General features: G+C 41.7%; 1 protein-coding gene across 1 annotated transcript; it reads right to left on the bottom strand.

The window, feature by feature from the left end:
• Positions 1 to 3,275: 3,275 nt before the first annotated feature.
• Positions 3,276 to 12,175, bottom strand: BNIP1 (BCL2 interacting protein 1). Its single transcript, XM_035105305.2, has 6 exons — positions 12,036 to 12,175; positions 11,022 to 11,114; positions 10,416 to 10,507; positions 9,504 to 9,605; positions 8,333 to 8,451; positions 3,276 to 5,268 (listed from the first exon to the last, which is right to left on the bottom strand). Exons 1-6 carry the CDS (start codon positions 12,117 to 12,119, stop codon positions 5,072 to 5,074), a joined length of 687 nt encoding a protein of 228 aa, XP_034961196.1. The 5' UTR covers positions 12,120 to 12,175; the 3' UTR covers positions 3,276 to 5,071.
• Between the last annotated feature and the right edge of the window lie 7,585 nt (positions 12,176 to 19,760).

Consider the following 19,760-nt stretch of genomic DNA (forward strand, 5'->3'; position numbering starts at 1 on the left):
CTCATTCATTCATATGACTTCCTTGGCTTTCCTGATCATTTGGACTAATGCCCTTGTACTGTGCTAGTGTGTTTCTTTTCCCCACGCACAACTCTCACAAAATAGCCATGAAAATTTTGAGTTCAGCAGATGTCAAAGCCAGACAGCATTTGCCCTTATTTGATCTTTAATTAAATGGGTTGTCTAAAATAAATGACCAGGAACTCAAACTAAAGTTGCTTGAACAACTACTTGAACATTCATTTCCCACAAATATAAAGGACAGCTTAAGCGCTGAAATGTTTATGGAAAATTTGAATGAAAAAGGCAGATCTGAATTAGATCCCCACCCCAGTTCACTCAAGTGTGTGTGGATGTTTTTACATTGCCCTTACACTGTTAATTCCATGAGAAATGACAGAAGGTAAGGAAAGCATGGTGTAAAGCCAGCAAATAATAACATTTCCAATAAATTTGCCCATCAGTTGTTGAACAAACAGAGCAGACAGTTTTGAAGAAATAAAAATATTTAAATGTAACCTGAGCCTTGGAGTCAAATGAAAGCTAAAGCTTGTTTTTCATTCTTAAAAACTGGATGTGTTTCACGATGAATACAAAGTTTCCACTTCCGATAATACTTTACTGCAGATTGCTAAATTTAAAACTGTTGCCTTACAGGAGCAGAAGGTCAACTGAATTATTGAAAGGCTGAATGACTTAAGACAAAGCAAGAGAGCTTTTCACTGATGGCAGAACAATACCTTTTACCCTGCAAATTGAATGTTAAATCTAGCCGCCCAGGACAGCCAGAGTCTGTTTCTACTCAGCTGGGCTGCCTAAACTTTTAAATATAGTTACTATTGCAGAGGGTTTTCTCACTGAGCTCTCAGTGAGCTACTTGGCGATAATTTTGAAATGCCAGTTGTTTTGTCCAAAAAGTCTGGAGCAGAGTGAGCATAGACACATTTGTACCAGTCCATTGAGAATGCACTTCACATGCAAAGCTGTTTTCCATGTGTGGATTGCTCTCCGTATATGACCCTTCAGGCCTGGGGCCAAATTCAGCCTTTCGTCCCTCTCTATCTGTCCTCAGGTGCCACCTCCTCCTCAACCATGGCCTCTCCCCAGACCACACCCCTCAGCCGCACAAATTTGCACTTCCCTTGAGTGCTTTTGCCTGACTGGCCATGCCCTTGAACTCTAATAAATGCCTCTTGCTTGCTGGGATGGCAGATAGACAGGCATGTGTGAGTTTCTGTAACAGTAGCCGACTGTATTAAGGTAAAAAATTACATTTGTTGCTGGCCCCCTTTTGCATCTGGTCCAGCCCTCCACTGGAATAATAATAATAATAATAATAATAATAATAATAATAATAATAATAATATGCAACCCATCTGACTGGGTTGCCCCAGCCACTCTGGGTGGCTCCCAATAAAATAATAAAAACTCAATAAAACATCAAACATTAAAATCTTCCCTATACAGGACTGCCTTCAAATGTCTTCTATTTTGTCAAATAGTTGTTTATTTCCCTGGCATCTGACAGGAGGGCATTCCATAGGGCAGGCACGACTAGGGAGAAGGCCCTCTCCTTGGTTCCCAGCAACCTCACTTCTTGCAGTGGGGGAACTGCCAGAAGGCCCTCAGAGCTGGATCTCCAAAAGATGCTTGGGTTTGGGAAAGTCTCGAGGGGATCTTCCTCTCTATGTACTTAAGCCTTTGGATGTGGTGGTGACGATAGCTAACAAAAATAGCAGCAGCAACAGGGTGTGGCCCACCTGGCTTCCTCCCTCTGTTTTTGAGAGGAGCTGTGCATACCTACAGGCAGGCTTGCATCTGCAGCTTGTCTATTCTCAGCCTCGCTGGATTGCAGCCAGCCAGCCATTCCCAGCCCTCTCCCAGCTGGCATGCGCGCCTGAGCCACTTGGCAGGCGACAGCCACCACATGCATCTGACGGTGGCATTTTTAGAAACACCACAGCGATGAACTCACCCTCCCGTTTGGAGGAAGCATCTTAATGCGGAAAGCATCTCTCTCCAGTAAGCACATTCCCCATCCCACATCAATTCATTGAAATGTTATTTATGTTCTCTACACACAAGTCATTCTATTGTCTGTAGGACAGTCTAATTTGAGGCAGATACTGCTTTGGGTGAAGGGCGACTTCCCCCTCACCCCCATGTGCAACATGTTAAGCGGTGCAAACATGGTGATCTAAGCAACAGCTTTCGCCATGGCCATTTATGGCAAGCAGTTGCCAGCCTTGGTTTGGTATAAACAACTGCCTATGGGCAAGCCCGTATCTCCTGCACCATTGAACGGTGATCAGACCTCCACAACATGCCAGCCTGGGTAGGTTTGGTATAACAGCTAATTGTTAGACAAATTGTTTTTAAGTGATTGTTTAACAAAGTTGCTTAAAAAATAAATGAATCATATACTTGGGTTTTGTTTTTGGTTTTTTTGCAAAATTGTGCAGAGATTTTTTGTTTTGCTTTTACTTCCATTGAAAGTTTAGCACAACAAAATTACATTGAAACTTATTACAGACTGCAGGGGTCCAAGATGCTGCTAATGACAACAGTTGCATTGTATTATGTGAAGACAGCATATAAATCAGAAGCCAAATTGCAAATTAACATAAGATGACAAATAGGAACCATGCCTCCCTGAAGTCTCCTCCTTGTATTTTCCCACTCCCTAGCCTACCTTGTTAACTTTTCAACATGGGCTGGATGCCAAACACAAATGACCCCCTTCAAATAGGGTTAAGTTTCCACCCCCTTCCAATTTTGCTGTATTTTCATGCATACTACAAGCAGCATATACTGCAATAAGCATTTCAACTTTAAACAATAGCTACCCCTTTTGGACACCCACAATATGGGTTCCATCAGATGCTATGGTGGACAGAGAATACTTGTGCAAAGGTCAGAACTTAAAGGATTTTGGGTACCAAAAGTCCTTTGCATGAGAACAAAGAGAAAAGGTTCCGAGATAGACCACACAGCGAAGACGCTAAAACAGGCTGGGCAGGCATTTCAGCCCATTGATTTGATTAAGTGTTGGGTATCTCTTCGTCAGAGGCATTTACACTGGCGCAAGATGAAATAGTGCTGGAAGTTTCATGAAAGGAAGGAAGGAAGGAAGGAAGGAAGGAAGGAAGGAAGGAAGGAAGGAAGGAAGGAAGGAAGGAAGTTATTCAGCTACAAATAGATAAAGAAAAATATCTGAAAACAAACTCAAGTTTATAGTGTGCTAAGATACTAGGAAAATAGAAAAGGAGAGAGTGTTTGTTTTTATAATTTGTGATTTTAATAAATACATTACACTACCATGCAGTAGTGCTGATAATGAAGATATGCATGTCTGCTTTCATCTTTTGATCAAATCCATATTCGAAAGCCCCCCAAAGAATGGCATTCATAAAGAAAAATGATCCACATTGTTTGCTGAGCAACAACACAATGTTGGAATTGCATCAGTAGTGTCAAACACTTTTGAACAAAAACTATTAATGGATGAAAACTTTTTTTCTAGGTTGTTTCCACATTGCCGACCTAAATTATGCAGTGCAATGCAGAGTCTTTTAAAAATGTTTTAAACATTTTAAATTTTATTTTATTTGTACCTGTATTAGCTTTTTGGTGCTTGCTGCCCCGGTCTCCTTCGAGAGGAAGGGCAGGCTAATAATAATATAATAATAATAAACAAATAAATCTATCATGGGTGCAGAGCTGTGCGTATATGCAGAACAGTTAACAGCTGAGATCATCCTTCTCTACTCAGCAACTTGGTTTGGGGCGCATGGCAACATGTTCAGCCATTACCTGAAATGAAAAATGCTGCTCATAGCAGCCAGTGGCCCAGCTTAGACCGGAGCCCAGGAAGCAAGCAACTCATGCCGTGTTACCATAGCCTGCACCCATAGCTTTGGGCTCAGCTCATGGCCATCTGTGTGTCATGGCTGTGGACGGTATCTGATGCTGCAGTTCCACTGGCACAGCAGACGTCCATGGAGCAAACTTCTTCCTCTTGTTCCCTCCAGCTGCCCACCACAAGACCAAGTCTGGAGGGTTGGAGGACCATCCAGAACAAATTTAGAGGCAGTGCAGGGGGAGGAGAGAACGTGGAAGTCCTGTCGCGTCAGTGGAATGCTGCTGGCCCAACACTGAAGACAACCCTGCGTGCTTAGGACATTGTGCACCCTGTTGAGAGCCAACAGGGAAGGAGGAGAGGGGCTCTATAGTGTCTTACAGGGATTTCCTTCCATGCTCACAGGACTGCAGTGGTGCAGCTAGGAAGGGATGGATGATGCCACCAACTTGTAATCCTGCACGATATCCCAATGACTTTTAAACTGACGAGGGAACAGGAAAGGGACAGGGAAGTTTCAGGAGCTGATATGCCAAGCAATTTACATCTCTATCCAAAGATCCTCATTAGGCCTCCAAAGCAAATCTCGGAATGAAGCAAACAGACTGACCTGAGCTGCACCCTTAAGATAAATAGATGGGTAAAGGAAGATACATTTACAATAATGCCAGTTATGGAAAGATTTTAGAACTCACCTCGTTGCTCCTTTCATTTGTGGAAACAACTGAAGTAAAAGTCATTTTTGTAACTTAAAGGGCAACGTTTTCTCCTTCAGTTCATAAGGCATTTTTCTTTTAAAAAACAGGACTCCCTGCTCTATCTGTATTCAAATACACTTTATTAAAGGAATGTATCTAAGTGTATTTTTAGTAATACCGTCCCCCTCCTCTCAGGAACCGATATCTGGAGGAAGGATGTGGAATACACATTCCAAGCGAAAGACAAGAGAGAGGCTTAATATGTCTTCCACCATCCACTTCAGAACTGACACCTGCCACTCTCAGAGAAACAGGTCAGATTCTTATTGTTCCTTGCCCTAACCTGCAGCTCATTTAGCTTACATAAGCAAGTCTAAATCTTCACAGACTGCTAATATGTTCTGTTTGTGAATGTTTGTGAAGGTTCTCCTGATTAGAAGAGTGTCAGGTCTTTGTAAGAAAGCCTCCATTCACCCTTCCTCACTGTCCTGCTTCCTCTCCTCATTTGAGAATTTTACAAAAAGGGGAACAGTCTCTTCTTCAGGATGTAAAGCACGGTGGCCAAAAACAAGGCAAGGGCGAGAAAGATGAGCAGTTTATCCGTCAGCTCCCTGCGGTTGTACTTGGTAATGAGCTTCCGTCCCAGCTGTATTGTCCCAGACATGGATTTGAATTCCTCATTGGCATCCAGAATGGTTCGTGAAGAACTGACTGAAAAGAGAAAACGCAACATTTCAGCCCAGCGTTTCAAAGGCACTATCAAAAGCACACATACTATGCAAGTCCACTTTGGGTCCTGTAGCACAGAATACAACACACAATGCAATAGGTACATTGGCTCAAAGCCCCTGGAAGCAGGCTGTAGAACTTTTCCATTTGAGAAAAGCTGAGGACAAGTCTGGTGAAGACAACACAGCACAAAGGAGATTGTTCCATTAGTGCAAGCATATCTGCTTGCCTGATAGAATGATGTCCCCCCTCCTTCCCCAACCCACCAGAGCAGATTTGGGGAAGGTGCGGGGAAAGACATGCAGCAGGAGGGGAGAAATCCTGTTGTGTCAGAAGAAGTCTAGCTTCCATTAGCAAAATGGGTTAGCTGAATACCTTTGCCTTCATCAAAGGACCACCACAGTCCAAATGGCCTTGCATTTTTCTGTGGAGCCCCATTCTTAGAAGACAAAAATCAGAGCCGGCCCATACCCATAAGTGAAATTGATCGTGATAAACAAGTCCCCCTGTTGCAATTAGAAAAATCTAATCTCATTCCACAATATCATAATGAAGCCAGATGGAATGATACCAACTGGCTAAGTAGAAAATACATAATTGGCAATGGGAGTAAATGTAGATTTAGTGTCAATGGTGTGCTATCTGCTGCAAAAAAAGAGACAGATACTGCAATGTTGATGCTACTTGATAACAGGCTTTGTGGGATTTCCAATGTGGCAGTTTAAAAGCCAGAATGTCCGTTTTCACCAGCTGCTAATTTAGAATGGAGTGGGAAATTTTGAAACTGAAAAGAAAAGAGTTAAGATGATACTGTTTTGATACATTTCCAAACAAGGTTAGAATGTGGATCAGGAGCTGTTTAAAATCAATCATGCTAATACCTTGGGGAGAAATTTAATACAGCACTAAGGAGATCACTTTATCAGTGCAAACATTTCTGCTTGCCTGATGGAACTATCTCCTCCTCACTCCCCTTGTGGGCTGTTCATGGGTTCTCCCAATCCTCTAGGAAGGCACAGGGAGAACACTGGAGTTAGGGGAAGCCCTGTTGCACTAGAGAAGTCCTTGCACAAGCTTCCACTAGCAGGACCACTTAGTTGAATATGGCCCACGGACTTCCTAATACACACAAGTTGCTCCGATGTCCAGCACCTTTTCTCTGAAGTGAGCAAAAGGTCATTTTTTTTAGTCTTTCTGTCTTGCAGAAATGTCAAGTAAACTAAAAACACGTGTGCTGATCATAATAAATTACACAGCTTTGCAACCAAGTACAAAATATCTTGCAAGAAGTGGCCCTAAAATGAACCACTGTGCAGGGCTTCAGTTTCCATTATGGGAGGTAAATTAAAACACACTCTAATGGCAAAATGTTTAGAAGCAAGCAGCTAAGGAACCAGTATATTCCTACATAGGTGGCCCAAACAGGGCATTTCAGTTTGCAAATACATTTTGCTTGAGAATGAAATTTCACCAGAACCAAATACGTTTCTTTGCCGTTTTATTTTCCAAGAAAAGAGAAAAGTTTTGTCATTCTCATGGTACATGAAAGATTGGGGTTGTGTGACAACTCTGGGCTTCCTGACTCCAGATTATTTATTGCTTGCTGCGGTAAGGACTTCATTTTTTCATCGTGGCAACATTTTAATGGTAGATTAAGTACAGCTGGCTTTTTCAAGACGAGTGACCTTTGCTAGCTATACCTCAACCAAACAGGATGGACTCTTTAACAGAGGACAGTCTCACTGCCAAGACTGTCACTTAGTGAGAGAGGAAGCATACACTGAGGAGCTGCAGACAACCGACAGCCCTGGAGAGAGAAGGAAGAGAAGAGGCGGACACTGCATTTATTAAATCAATCCTTTCTGTTTCTCCCAGCAAAGAAAAGGCAGAAGGTCCAGCTAGTCCACTTTCCAAATGACCCACGAATTTTAACAGCAGATTTGATACAGAGTTTTGAGGTCTGAAAACTGTCAGGCCAAACTCTGGCTTTCTAATGCAAAGCCCAAAACTCTTTTAGAAATGATTTAAGACATTGCTCGAATTGAGTGAAAGAGGTTAATGTGGGTGGGAGTTAACTACTGGTACACTTTAAAGAGAAAAGCCCCATTTGAAACACATGCATGTTCTTCAGAGTCCATGCTGTAGAGGTCTAGATTTGATGCATGGTATCCTGATGTATGATATGATATGATGATATGACTTGACATATTATACTATAATATCAACATGCTGGTTAGGGAGAAAGGAGCTTTTCTTTTTCCATAGCTAGTGAAGTAGCCAAGCGAGCTACTGGTGGAGAGAATCAATCACGTTGTTCCTCCTCTGCCAATTCACTGCATTTCTGTGCTTTCTGGCATAGGATTAAATATTTACCATGTTTCTCCAAAAATAAGACAGCATCTTATATTTATTTTATTTCAAAAAAACACACGGTGGCTTATTTTCAGGGGATGTCTTTTTTATTATTAAGTATGGTACAGACGAGTTAAACAAGGTTAAACTGCCTATCACTATGGCTTATTTTTGGGGTATGGATTATTTTCGGACAAACACGGTAGCTGTAGGAGGCATCAAGCGAGAGAAAAGGAAGTGGGGGAGTGACAGGGTATGCACTTTTGTGTTTTTATATTGTGAACCACCCTGTGATCTTCGGTAGAGATGTGAAGGCCCATGAAAAAACTGGAAAAATTTGGGGGGGAAACCGTTTTTTCCTGGTTCCCCCCCCCCCAAAAATGGTTTTTTTACCGAGCTTCAAAATTTCCGGAAATTTTACATCTCTAAATTCTTCGGATGAAGGGCAATATAGAAATTTAATAACTAAAGGGAATTTAAGAACTCCATGGCAGATCTGGAGGGTGGCAACACGAGATCAGGCCTTTTCAGTAATATCTTCCTGTTTGTGGAAGGTTTTTAAATTTTTATTGGTTGGCTTGCTGTAAATGTAAGTGTTTATCCTGTGTTGTAAGGTGCTTTGGTGAGTCAATCAACCATTATTATTATTATTATTAACAATGACCAAAACTGCACACTGTGGTCATTTACTTACCTAAGGTCTGCATCGTCTCCTCACTCTGCCGTACCTGCTGAGACATCATCCTGCTAATACCCATCAGGTTCTCTGTGATGTTACTGGCCCCCTCTGCCAAACTTTCCTTTGTAGTTTTTCTAAAAGAAAAAAGGGGGTGGGAATCAAACTTATTATAAAAACAAAATTATAATCCCAATTACTCAGAATGCTTCAAAAGTGATGGGAACCATACAGCTGGAAGATATCAGCCAACATTCAGATACACATACAAATGCAAGCATACATCTTTAATCTTCTGTTTCAAAATAAATCTTAAATTAGAAATCAGGGTGAATTATTCATACAAGGTTTAGGTTAATCTTTAAACATTTCATCCAAAATAGCCATCTGGCTGAAATACAGGGGTAAAATTAAAGTGTAATCAAATATCAATAGACCTCCCATTTTAATGATCCGAGATCCAGTTTGCTCCTTACTGTGCAATCCTATTCAGAAGCCAATACAGTGGTACCTCGGTTTATGAACACAATTGGTTCCGGAAGTCTGTTCATAAACTGAAGCGTTCATAAACTGAAGCGAACTTTCCCATTGAAAGTAATGGAAAGTGGATTAATCCGTTCCAGACGGTCCGTGGAGTAACCGTTCATAAACTGAAGCGAACTTTCCCATTGAAAGTAATGGAAAGTGGATTAATCTGTTCCAGACGGGTCCGCGAAGTACTTAAACTGAAGCGTTCATAAACTGAAACATGGGTGTAATTGGTTCCGGAAGTCTGTTCATAAACTGAAGCGTTCATAAACTGAAGCGAACTTTCCCATTAAAAGTAATGGAAAGTGAATTAATCTGTTCCAGATGGGTCTGCGGCGTTCATAAACCGAAAATTCATAAACCGAGGTGTTCATAAACCGAGGTTCCACTGTAAATTAAATGGGGCCTACTCAGCCAGTAGAGTAGGGTCGCAGATTCAAGCCCCGAGTTGGATGGAAAATTCCTGCCTTTGCAAGGGGTTGGACTAGATGATCCTCGTGGTTCCTTCCAACTCTACAAGTCTATGATTCTACTCCTAGGTAGGTGGGCACAAGACTGCAAATAGTGACCTCCTAAAGCAGAGCTTGACACAAAAGGCTTGGGAAGTCCCACCACATAACACCTGGCAGCCAAATTCCACAGTTATAAAAGGACTGTGTACCTTTGTCGTAAAGGATCTCCACCTCGAAGCAGTTCATCTTTCTCTGCATTGTCAATGGCAATTTTGCAAGCTAGATTTGCCTTCCTCCAGGCTGTCTGATTGCTGAAATTATTAATATAGTGAAATTTAGCACAATGGTGATAGAAACACCTGTCTGTATCAAGAGCAAAGCAACAAAGATAACTGCATACATTAAACATTTAACACTCCATTATTATTTGACATAATTAGCAATGATCATTAATGGACATGCTACATCAACACTATTAACAGTTGCACCTTGCATTTTCCTCACCTTTTTATGTTCCACTCTTATCTGAACACTATGAGAACGCTGTTCCTGGCGCTACTGTCCATTCAACAATGAAAAGGTCTGGATGTCCGAAGAAATTAGTAACAGTCCATCCTATTCTCTGGAAGGTTGCTAAGGACACTCACAGCATTGGATGGATACCCTGAATTATGCAGCTGTCATTGAACTCAATGGGACTTACTTCTGAGTAGACGTATAGCCAGTACAATGCTATGAGTCTAACCTAGACACCCTCTATGCTGTCACTGTTGCACACAAGTGTTATCTATGCCAAACATGTGTCAGAGCTCTAAGTTGGTCGGTGCTGACACCAATTGAGGGTTGGGAGGAACCTTGGGAAGAACCTTGTGTTTCACAAACAGACTCCTGCTCACACAACAGGACTCTACCCTCCCTGTCTCCCTCCCTGCAGGCCCCCGCATGCCCCCAAAATTTGCTCCAGAGGTCCCCCCCCCCAACTCTCAGGAGTAGATTATGAGGGCTGCAGGAAGGAGGAAAGGAAGGTGGTCTTGTTGAGCAAGTGGAAGTCCATTTTGCTTGCACATGGACACAGCATTGGATACAGCCCAGTGGTAAACAATATTTAGGGTTTTACTGACCTGAGCATTTGCTTCTTATGGTTCTCTACCTCTTGGAGCAATGCCTGCTTTTCTGATTCTCTATCTTGTTCCTTCGCCATCTGCTCAAGCTCCTAAAGCAGATCCGTGAACAGCAGATGCATATTATCATTTTTAATATTATTTTTATTCAATTTTAATACAAGCAACAACAAAATTCATTACGTTGTTCCTACTTGGTAATAAAGTCTAGCTGTTCTCTTGGGTATTTCTTTCCTAATTAAATTATACACAGTTATTCTTTTAGCACATCCTTTTTAGCAGAAAGATAGCTGGGTCTTTGGGGCTGCTAAAGCCACATTTTGCTTATGAGTGACAGAAATGGGAACCAGGTTTCTAAAAAGCTGTTATGCTTAGTGACATGCTATTTTCAACTATCAGTTTTGCCATAACAGAAAGGGGAGCTTATTTGTGGCTCAGTCAGCAGAGCATGAGACTCTTAATTTCTATGTCATGGGTATGAGCCCTGCATTAGGCAAGAGATTCCTATATTGCAGGGGGTTGGACTAGATGACCCTCATGGTCCCTTCCAACTCTACGATTCTAGGATTTAGCAACTCCCCCCCCAAAAATCTATTTATTCCTCACCTGTATTCTAAGCCGTAAATGCTGAAACTTTTCCTTTACTTTGGCATTCAGTTCTGTAAGTGTACTTACAGGTCCCATACAATCTCGAATGTCCTAAAAGAAATAACAAGCAGTGTATAGAATAAATACATTTTTACACTGATGTTCTCTTGGGCTGTATGGTCAATTGCCAGCTTGATTGTTTTAAATATAAAGTGTTACCTTTTTAAGAAAACAAAATGTTTATTTTAAATGTTGAAATTGCAACCAATAGGTTGCAAATTGACACAGCGATATCATCCACATTACAGTATCTGCAAGCAATGAAAATTTAGTCCTAAAGCAGGCTTCCTCAACGTCGACCCTCCAGATGTTTTTTGGCCTACAACTCCCATGATTCCTAGCTAGCAGGACCAGTGATCAAAGGTTCTTATCCCTACCAAAGGTTTCTCACATAGCAACATTGCACAAGGCCCTCCCACCATCAGACACCCCAGCTCCCAGTGCCGCCTCCAATCATGGCACAGAAGAGAGAATATCACACTGTGAGCAGATTTTTTCCAACACAGAGCAGAAGCTGGGAGAAGCTGCGGGAACTTTCCCTATCGTGGGAACTTTCCAAGGCTGAGGAGGAGCCTCTCCTGAGCCTGACACCTCTGCAGCTAAAAAGCTGTGAGGAAGAACTGCCACGCACCAATAACAACACAATCATGCGGCACCTTAAAGTGCATCTACTGTGGCACGTGGAAATTTGTGTGGAGCAATTGCGTGGAATGTCACCCTGAACTGGCATTTGTGTGCATCCTGAGAAGTGCACGCTAGCGCCCCACAGCGGGCATCGTTGCAAATGCGTTGGCTTTCAGGTGCCACGTGACTCCGCTAGGAGGCAGGCAGCGCTAAGGGGACCCAAAGGGGGCGTGGCTACGAAGCCCCCACCCACCCAGGCATAACAAAAGATAGAAGTGCGTCTTTAAAGATAAGCGCGTAGCTGCCCGTCGCCCGCGATGTATTGACCGAGGCCGGAGGCTGCTGTACCTGCACCGCCGCCTTAATCTCGAGGTCGAATTTCACGATCTCTTGGTTGCAAACTCGAACCGGCACGTCACCGGCAGCCGCCATCTTGGGGAGGAACTACGGCGAGCGCAAAGGAGACAAGAGCAGAATTTCGAAACGCGGCCTCCGCCCCGCCCCGCCCCGGTAGGCGGTCCCAACAAGCGGGACAGGGAAGAAAACAAACCTGCGGCAGAAGGACGGCGGCCGAGGAGGCTCCTCCTTTTCGGAAAGCCAGCCACTCCCCACCCCACCCCGTGCGCCGCCCCCCGTCTGCATTCGTCGGTCTTTAAGGCGTTGCAAGACTTGCCTTGCTCTTTGCTGCTTTGTTGCATTTGTGTCTCGAGGGGAGAACCGTACATCTCCCCGGCAGAGCCATTCTTAGAGCAGACTGGCTGTGAAAAAACAAATGGGGTTTTGAATTAGCCACAATTAACTTAACTCACATGGGTTTCAATGGATCTGCTCAATGCACGACTAACTCTGGATTCAACCATATATTATTATGGTACATCCCCTTGGAATGATCTCCCCAGGGAGCCTTCATTTGGCACAGAATCTGGTGACTTTTTGGCGGGACTTGTAGCTGGAAACTATTTTATTGAGTACGGGCTTTTATGTGTGTTTACTTTTTGCTTAACATGAGTTTGACCAAACTGCGGGAGGCAGTGGAAGACAGGAGTGCCTGGCGTGCTATGGTCCATGGGGTCACGAAGAGTCGGACACGACTAAACGACTAAACAACAACAACTTTTTGCTTAATTTTGTCTAGCTTTCATTCTCCCCCGCCCCCGATCATTTTTATTGAACTTTACAAATTGACTATTCCTAAATTGTATGTAACCTCCGTTGAGTGTGTTCACATATATTCGTTTAAAAGGCCTAGTTAACCATGTATGCCCAGATAACTGGAGCTTCCCTCCTCACCCCTAAACCACGATCCTTCAGAGCAGATTTGGGAGTCATTGTGGGGCGAGGAGAGGAAAGTGAGGTTATTTTGTTAATCTCTTGTCTTCCTTCTGCATTAGCGGGAAGGTCACATCCCCCCCTTCTACACATTAAAGGGAGATGGAGATGTGTCTCAGTAATCAACACCTCGCCTTTCTCCAGCTTCCAAAAGGTGTCCTCCTTCAGCCAGTCAGACTTGAACGGCTGGTCCCAGACACTGGTTAACGACCTATGGCTAGAAACTGGTGACTGTTGCTGAAGAGTCCTTTGTCACTCAGCTGATTATCTATGCTGACACATGAGCTCAGAAACTTGTTTCTAAGTAGCTGTATTAGGGTAGACTTGAATGAAAAGTCTTCCTGAATCTTGAATTAGGTTAGTTTTGTTATTTTCTTGAAGCAACTTTCTCCCTCTTCCATTTGTCCTCTTCCTTCATTTTCTATTCTGTAATAAACTCCATCAAATTTGGCTGCTGGGGCGTTGGGTGCATTTGTGCCAAAACTCTCAGGGTTATTTCAACCTTTCTCCATGCCTAGTCACTTGCTTCATGTTATGAGCGGGGTTTGGTAGACAAAAACCAGGCTACTTTGGACTCTGGGTGCTCTCTTTGCTTCCCTTTGTATTTGCCTCTGATCGCTGCAACACGTACCCATTGGGGATTACAAGGGAGCATATGGGTGCGTGTGGCAGCCTACTTTATAGCCTCCAGCATGACTGGCCTACCCACACTGGCAGTTGTGGAAGGTGGTAAGGTGTAAAAGTTTATGATCTTTTCAGTTTCAGCCGCCACCTCAGATGGCTTTTTAAAGGGTTTGGACAAATTAATGGAGGCTAAGGCTATCAATGGCTACAGGCCATGATGGCTCTGCACTACTTCCACTATCAGAGGCAGTATGCCTCTGAATACCAATTCCTGGGAGTTGCAAGTAGTGTGTGCGCTGTTGCGCTCAGATCCTGCTCTAAAGTTCCACTTATAAAACACACAGCTATAAAACACACAATAGTTACTTCTGTGGCTGGGTGGTTCTGTAGCATTTCTACATTAAGCATGACTGAAGAACCCTAAATCTCCCAATGGAGATTTCCTTCCGAGTGGAAGGAACCATGGTCAGAGCAATGTATATGGCACACAGAAGGCATCTCCTGTGATGAAGAGCCCAAGGAGTCTTTTTAGCCACATGTAATGGAGACCCAGGTGGTGCTGTGGTTAAACCACTGAGCCTAGGGCTTGCCGATCAGAAGGTTGGCAGTTTGAATCCCTGTGACGGGGTGAGCTCCCGTTGCTTGGTCCCAGCTCCTGCCAACCTAGCAGTTCGAAAGCACGTCAAAATGCAAGTAGATAAATAGGAACCGCTACAGCGGGAAGGTAAATGGCGTTTCCATTGTGCTGCTCTGGTTCACCAGAAGCGGCTTTGTCATGCTGGCCACATGACCTGGAAGCTATACGCCGGCTCCCTCGGCCAATAATGCGAGATGAGCGCGCAACCCCAGAGTCGGTCACGACTGGACCTAATGGTCAGGGGTCCCTTTACCTTTTAATGGAACACTACTTGACCACAGTCCACAGTTTGGGATTTACTGGTCTAATCTATTTACACACTTCTAAAGGGTTGACCAGTAACCATTTTCCAGTGTGTAACACTTTGCATGCTTGCTCATTATGCGGCCTGTCACTCATTAGGTAGTAAAGGTAAAGGGGCCCCTGACCATTAGGTCCAGTCGTGGACGACTCTGGGGTTGCGGCGCTCATCTCGCTTTATTGTCCGAGGGAGCTGGCGTACAGCTTCCAGGTCATGTGGCCAGCATGACTGAGCGGCTTCTGATGAACCAGAGCAGCACACGGAAATGCCATTTACCTTCCCGCCGGAGCGGTACCTATTTATCTACTTGCAGTTTGATGTCCTTTCGAACTGCTAGGTTGGCAGGAGCAGGGACCAAGCAACGGGAGCTCACCCCGTTGCGGGGATTCAAACCGCCAACTTTCTATACTGTACAGGGGTATTGATACTGTACCGATATTCATTCATTCTTTAATCAGACTTTTGGGAGATATCCAACATTGCATGAACAGAATGGGACTTCTCCCTCCTTACCCCCTCCCAAACCTCATGAGTCCCCTAACTCTCTAGAACAAATTTGGGGGCACACCAGGGGCGGGCTGCAGAAATATCAAGTCTCAGCAACTGATGTTTTGGAATATTCTGAAGCTCTGAAGTATTCACCCAGATAAATAAGGTTGGGATTATGTCCTTAGTTAATTCTTAAGCACCTATATGGATCTAAAGCTTTGAGGCTGGGAAGTATGAAACAGCAGTTCTTGAGCAGATAATGGCAAATAGGCTAGACTATATTTAGTTTTATCTTCTTGTTTAAGTCATAATTCCAAAGGGTTTTTTTCATGACGTAGTGATTAGAACTCTTAACTGAGGAACTTACAGTTGCTGACTGAAATAATAAAACATTTCCATTATTAGTACGGATATTTCTGTTGCTTCAAAAGAGTAAGAAAGCTCATGTGGGAGCTGTAGTTAGTGATACTTATGAGCTAAGTACCTCAGACAGAAAACACACAGAAGCCAGCATACTGTCAGAACTTCTCTTCACAATTTATTTTCAGTTACAAAGTATGTTGCATACATTGATGAGTTTGTATCTGAATAGAAGTGCTCGGGCCCCAGGGTGTACAGGAGTAAACAAAATCAATGTTTTAATTGTGCCTCTTTTTTAAAAAAAGAAAAATTACACAACATTAAACATTATAAAAATTGCAAACAGATCATGCTTTTAACAGGATAAAAATTTCTGAACAGAGACAAGACCTTCAATACATTTGTCTGAGCTCCAGTTGGAAATGGACTACAGAACATTAAACAGCATTACAAACATGATCTGAAGCATAAGATCACCAAGGTTGTTAATATGCTTTTTTTTTTTTTTGGTTTTCAGAAAGCTTAGCCGTGTTTGCATATGCTGTCAGCCTTGTGCCCCAATCCTAAACCCATTCATTTGGAAGCAAGTCCCCTTGACTGCAAGGAGAGTTGGCCCTGCTAGCAGTTAAGTTAGGTTAGAATTGCAGACTTTGTTCGTTCTTAAGCATATTTATGGGCCAAAAGGTGTTGAGAGTGTTTAAGGAAGGAGAAGAGAGAATGAAAACTATTCATGGATTATACTTCTGTAAAAGTGAATTGTTTCATTCTTCCATAGTTCATGGAAAGCTGTTGGGAAATGAGGCATCTTGTTAGCCTCTGAAAACAACGATGGGTTAGAAGAACCTTTGGCCTGGTCTCACAAGACAATTACCGGTATTTTCTTCTTCTCGTTTCTTAGCTAGGTCTAGCTTTGTCTTAAGCTTGCTTTCCAAAAAGATTAAGTCTGCAATGCTAAACTGAAGTTTCACCAGAACAAATAGGGCTTACTTCCAATAAAGTGTGTTTCGGTTTATGGAGAAAAAATGCATGACCAATATGCTCTTGTGGAAGTTCATTAACATCTTAAAAGGCTGAGCATCACATTGCACAAACACCTTTCTACTGCACTAAACCAATTGGGGGAAATTAAATAGACTGAAAATACGTATCCATGAGACCCAATCAAGCTTAGAATGCTGTGAAGGAAGTATATGCTAAAGTGCCATTTCTGCAATGTTGACAAAGCATTCCGTTTACACTGGAAAGTATCACTAAGCATTGTACTCTCAATGTGGTAATGCCCTTAAACATTTTTTCAAAGGAGATCAGCTTTTGTATTAGGAACTGATTGAAATGTACTTTGTATAATCCCTCAGGTAAAACAAAATAAGAAACTGCACTTTTGTGCAGCATTTCAGCTAGCGAAAATATAGGCTCCCATCTGATAGCAGACTAAACTAGACAATTTGACAGCTAAACCTTACCTAAAAAAAGAAAAATAAGAAAGCATGATTAGACATGTATGAAATTCAGGTCGGAAGGCTGAACTTCAATATTATGTATTTTGACTGTGCCTCAACAGAATTCCAGGAAGACTGCTAAATATTTCTGCTGAAGGCAACTTGTAAGTAAACCCATCAAACACAGATAGGAGGTGATTACCATTTCAAAACTAGCTGTATTAAAAAGACTTACATAAGAGAAACAATACATCATTATTGACATTTGTGAATAAACAAGCAGATTTATTAATGAAGGCAAACATCAGAAAAATGGTATAGACTTATGTGAAACTCACACTGACAGTACGGTATTTGAGAAATGTCTGTTGCTTTAAGATTATTCAAGAGACCTTTAATCTGTGTTAGAAATCATTTTTGCTCTTTTCCACTGCACTTCAGTCTACATTTAAAAATAAAAAATTACTGACCAAACTAGTGGACTTAGTATATCTCTGTGCCCAATTCCTACAACAGTGTCACTGTTTGCATTGATGCCAGAGCTGAGTGGAAAGAGCCAGTCCTTGACTAGCCAGAAGACTAGTACTTATGAGCCCCAGAAAGTTAAATATCAAGGTGTGCTTGATAAATTCAAGAAAAGGCAGAGAAGCTTTTGTAAAGAGATGTAGTGGAATTACTATAAAAAATCCTATCTTCCAAGACCACTGAAAAATTGGTCACCCTATGCCAGTACAAACTAATCAATACAACTAAGCAAATCTGTTTGAAGTTCCTTCATGATGCTTTTATTGTAGTTTGCTTCCAAAAGGGTTCAAGGGTTTAAGGAGTCCTGGGGAATGAAAAATAAACTTGGTTCTAATATACAAGTAAGGCACAATATAAAGCCACATCATAATCTGTCAATGGAGAAAATGGGTAAAGGACAAGAACCATACACGGTACAGAGTAAGTAGTTCATATCCATTCAAAAATAGAAGTGTGGCACTCAGTTTCAAACTGACAATTTTTTAGCAAGAGCATGTTTTACTATGGAAACAAACTCTAAAGTATCCAGTGTATGAAAGAGAGTTCGGAACTCCTTTTAAAAAATAAAGTGTATAATTGCTTTTGGGTGACATTAGAATATTCACAATGCCTACACTTGGAAAGTGACCAAAGACTTCAATAAGATCCACATACTGTGTATGAACACTGAAAACCTTTAGAGAGCTCCTCTAAAGATAATCATCCAAAAATGCATGCCACAATTTGCCAAAACAAAACATGAACATTTGGTTTTTTTTAAAATCTTTGTGATAATTATACACTAAACGTATATTAAATGACACTAGAGGAAGCAGATTGTTACTGGCATTAAAAGTACAACCATTTTCTAGACTGTTTTAAATGCCACAGAGTCCCCTGGTTAAAATGTAAAGCTGCACAGCTTGCCTATGTCATCTTTACAATAAAGGTTAAACCAGCAAAGGTCTTAACTTTACTCTACATTTTACTGCCAGGTTTTATTTAGATCAAGTATCGCTGCAGCATTCTGACCAGCCCAGAGTTAGCAGCAATGGCAGGAATCATATAAAATGCAATATCTTTTTTTCTTTTTTAAACAAAGTGCTTTTCTAAGATATACATACATACATATATAAATAGATACAAAATAAAGTGTCACCATTAAAAAGCTCAACTATTTCAAAGCTTTTAGACTATAACTTAATACATAGAAAACACTGAAATGCAAGGGTGTGGAATCCACTAAAAAGATTCAAAGTCTCTTTTCAATGCTAGACCAAAATCATATTCTGGTTTTCAGACATGCACAAAAAAGGCTGCAAATGCAGTATTAGCTCAAGAGAAGCCTGAATTACTACAAAGGGGTATTGTATCTTACTGTCAGTTTATCTTGCTGCGCAAGTCCTGATTGCAAAACAGATGTATCACACTGTAACTATCCTATCCATGCTCTTCTGATCCAGTGTTAGAATCTTAGCATGAATCATATTTAAACACCATTCTTCAATGAAGCTCAACACTATTTCAGTATATCAGAATAGGTTGGTGTAAAATACTTGGGACACAGCTCTATAACCAGCGTTAAATGAGATACATTTCTGATATGCCAGCACTTTTGCAGGGTTGACGCTAAAAAAAAAAAAAGCTCCATCATGACATGCAAATTTGTGCTGAAATTATGCAAACACTTTAGATCAATTTTTGAAAAGGTAGATAACAATAAGCAGCAGTGCGGACAGAGAGAGCAAAAAAGGCTTTGGGGTAGTACAACTCTACAGTGGGAGCTACATCTTCCTCAATCTTTCTTTTTTAAAAAAAGAATACATTGCTTGCCTGTTACAGGAATGTAGCAATTCCCAATGTCCATTTAGATATAAGGAATTGCACTGTAAGGTGCATGTAAAGAACTGAAGGGGGGATTATGAGATTTTTGAATATACTTGGAGCTGCATCTGAATTATTTGGTATCCTTCATAAATAGTGTTATGTAGTCACCTGTCTATCAAACAATTGGAAGGAAAGGCATTCATGAAACCAGATAATGATCCTGTCTTGACATAAACAACTTTCTCATCAAGAGATAAAGCTTTTCACTTGTACTTTAACACTGACTAAAAGCGGACTCTCGTGAGCCAAACTGCACACGCATTTGTATTTCCCCCAATCATAGAAACTACAAGTTAACAATAAGTCACATAGAAGTTTGAAGAAGCTAGTTGAAATATCTGTACAAAAATATAAAATCTATAAATTCTTTTCTTTTTTTAAGCCTGTGTTGATCCTTGGAAACATCACATGCACAATAATACAACAACTGGAAAAGTGGCAACTAAGGAATTAGATATTTTAGCTCTTTTCTTTACATATATACACATTACAATAAAAATAAT

This window comes from Zootoca vivipara, chromosome 2, assembly GCF_963506605.1.
Source record: "Zootoca vivipara chromosome 2, rZooViv1.1, whole genome shotgun sequence".
Taxonomy (NCBI): domain Eukaryota; kingdom Metazoa; phylum Chordata; class Lepidosauria; order Squamata; family Lacertidae; genus Zootoca; species Zootoca vivipara.

Bases quoted from the DNA above. Each gene is read 5' to 3' on its own strand.
- BNIP1 (XM_035105305.2), bottom strand. From the start codon at position 12,119: ATGGCGGCTGCCGGTGACGTGCCGGTTCGAGTTTGCAACCAAGAGATC. The intron at 10,508-11,021 runs GTGAGGAATAAA...GATCTGCTTTAG, and splicing joins ATTTACGGCTTAGAATACAG to GAGCTTGAGCAGATGGCGAA. The intron at 5,269-8,332 runs GTAAGTAAATGA...TTCTCTTTTCAG, and splicing joins GGAGACGATGCAGACCTTAG to TCAGTTCTTCACGAACCATT.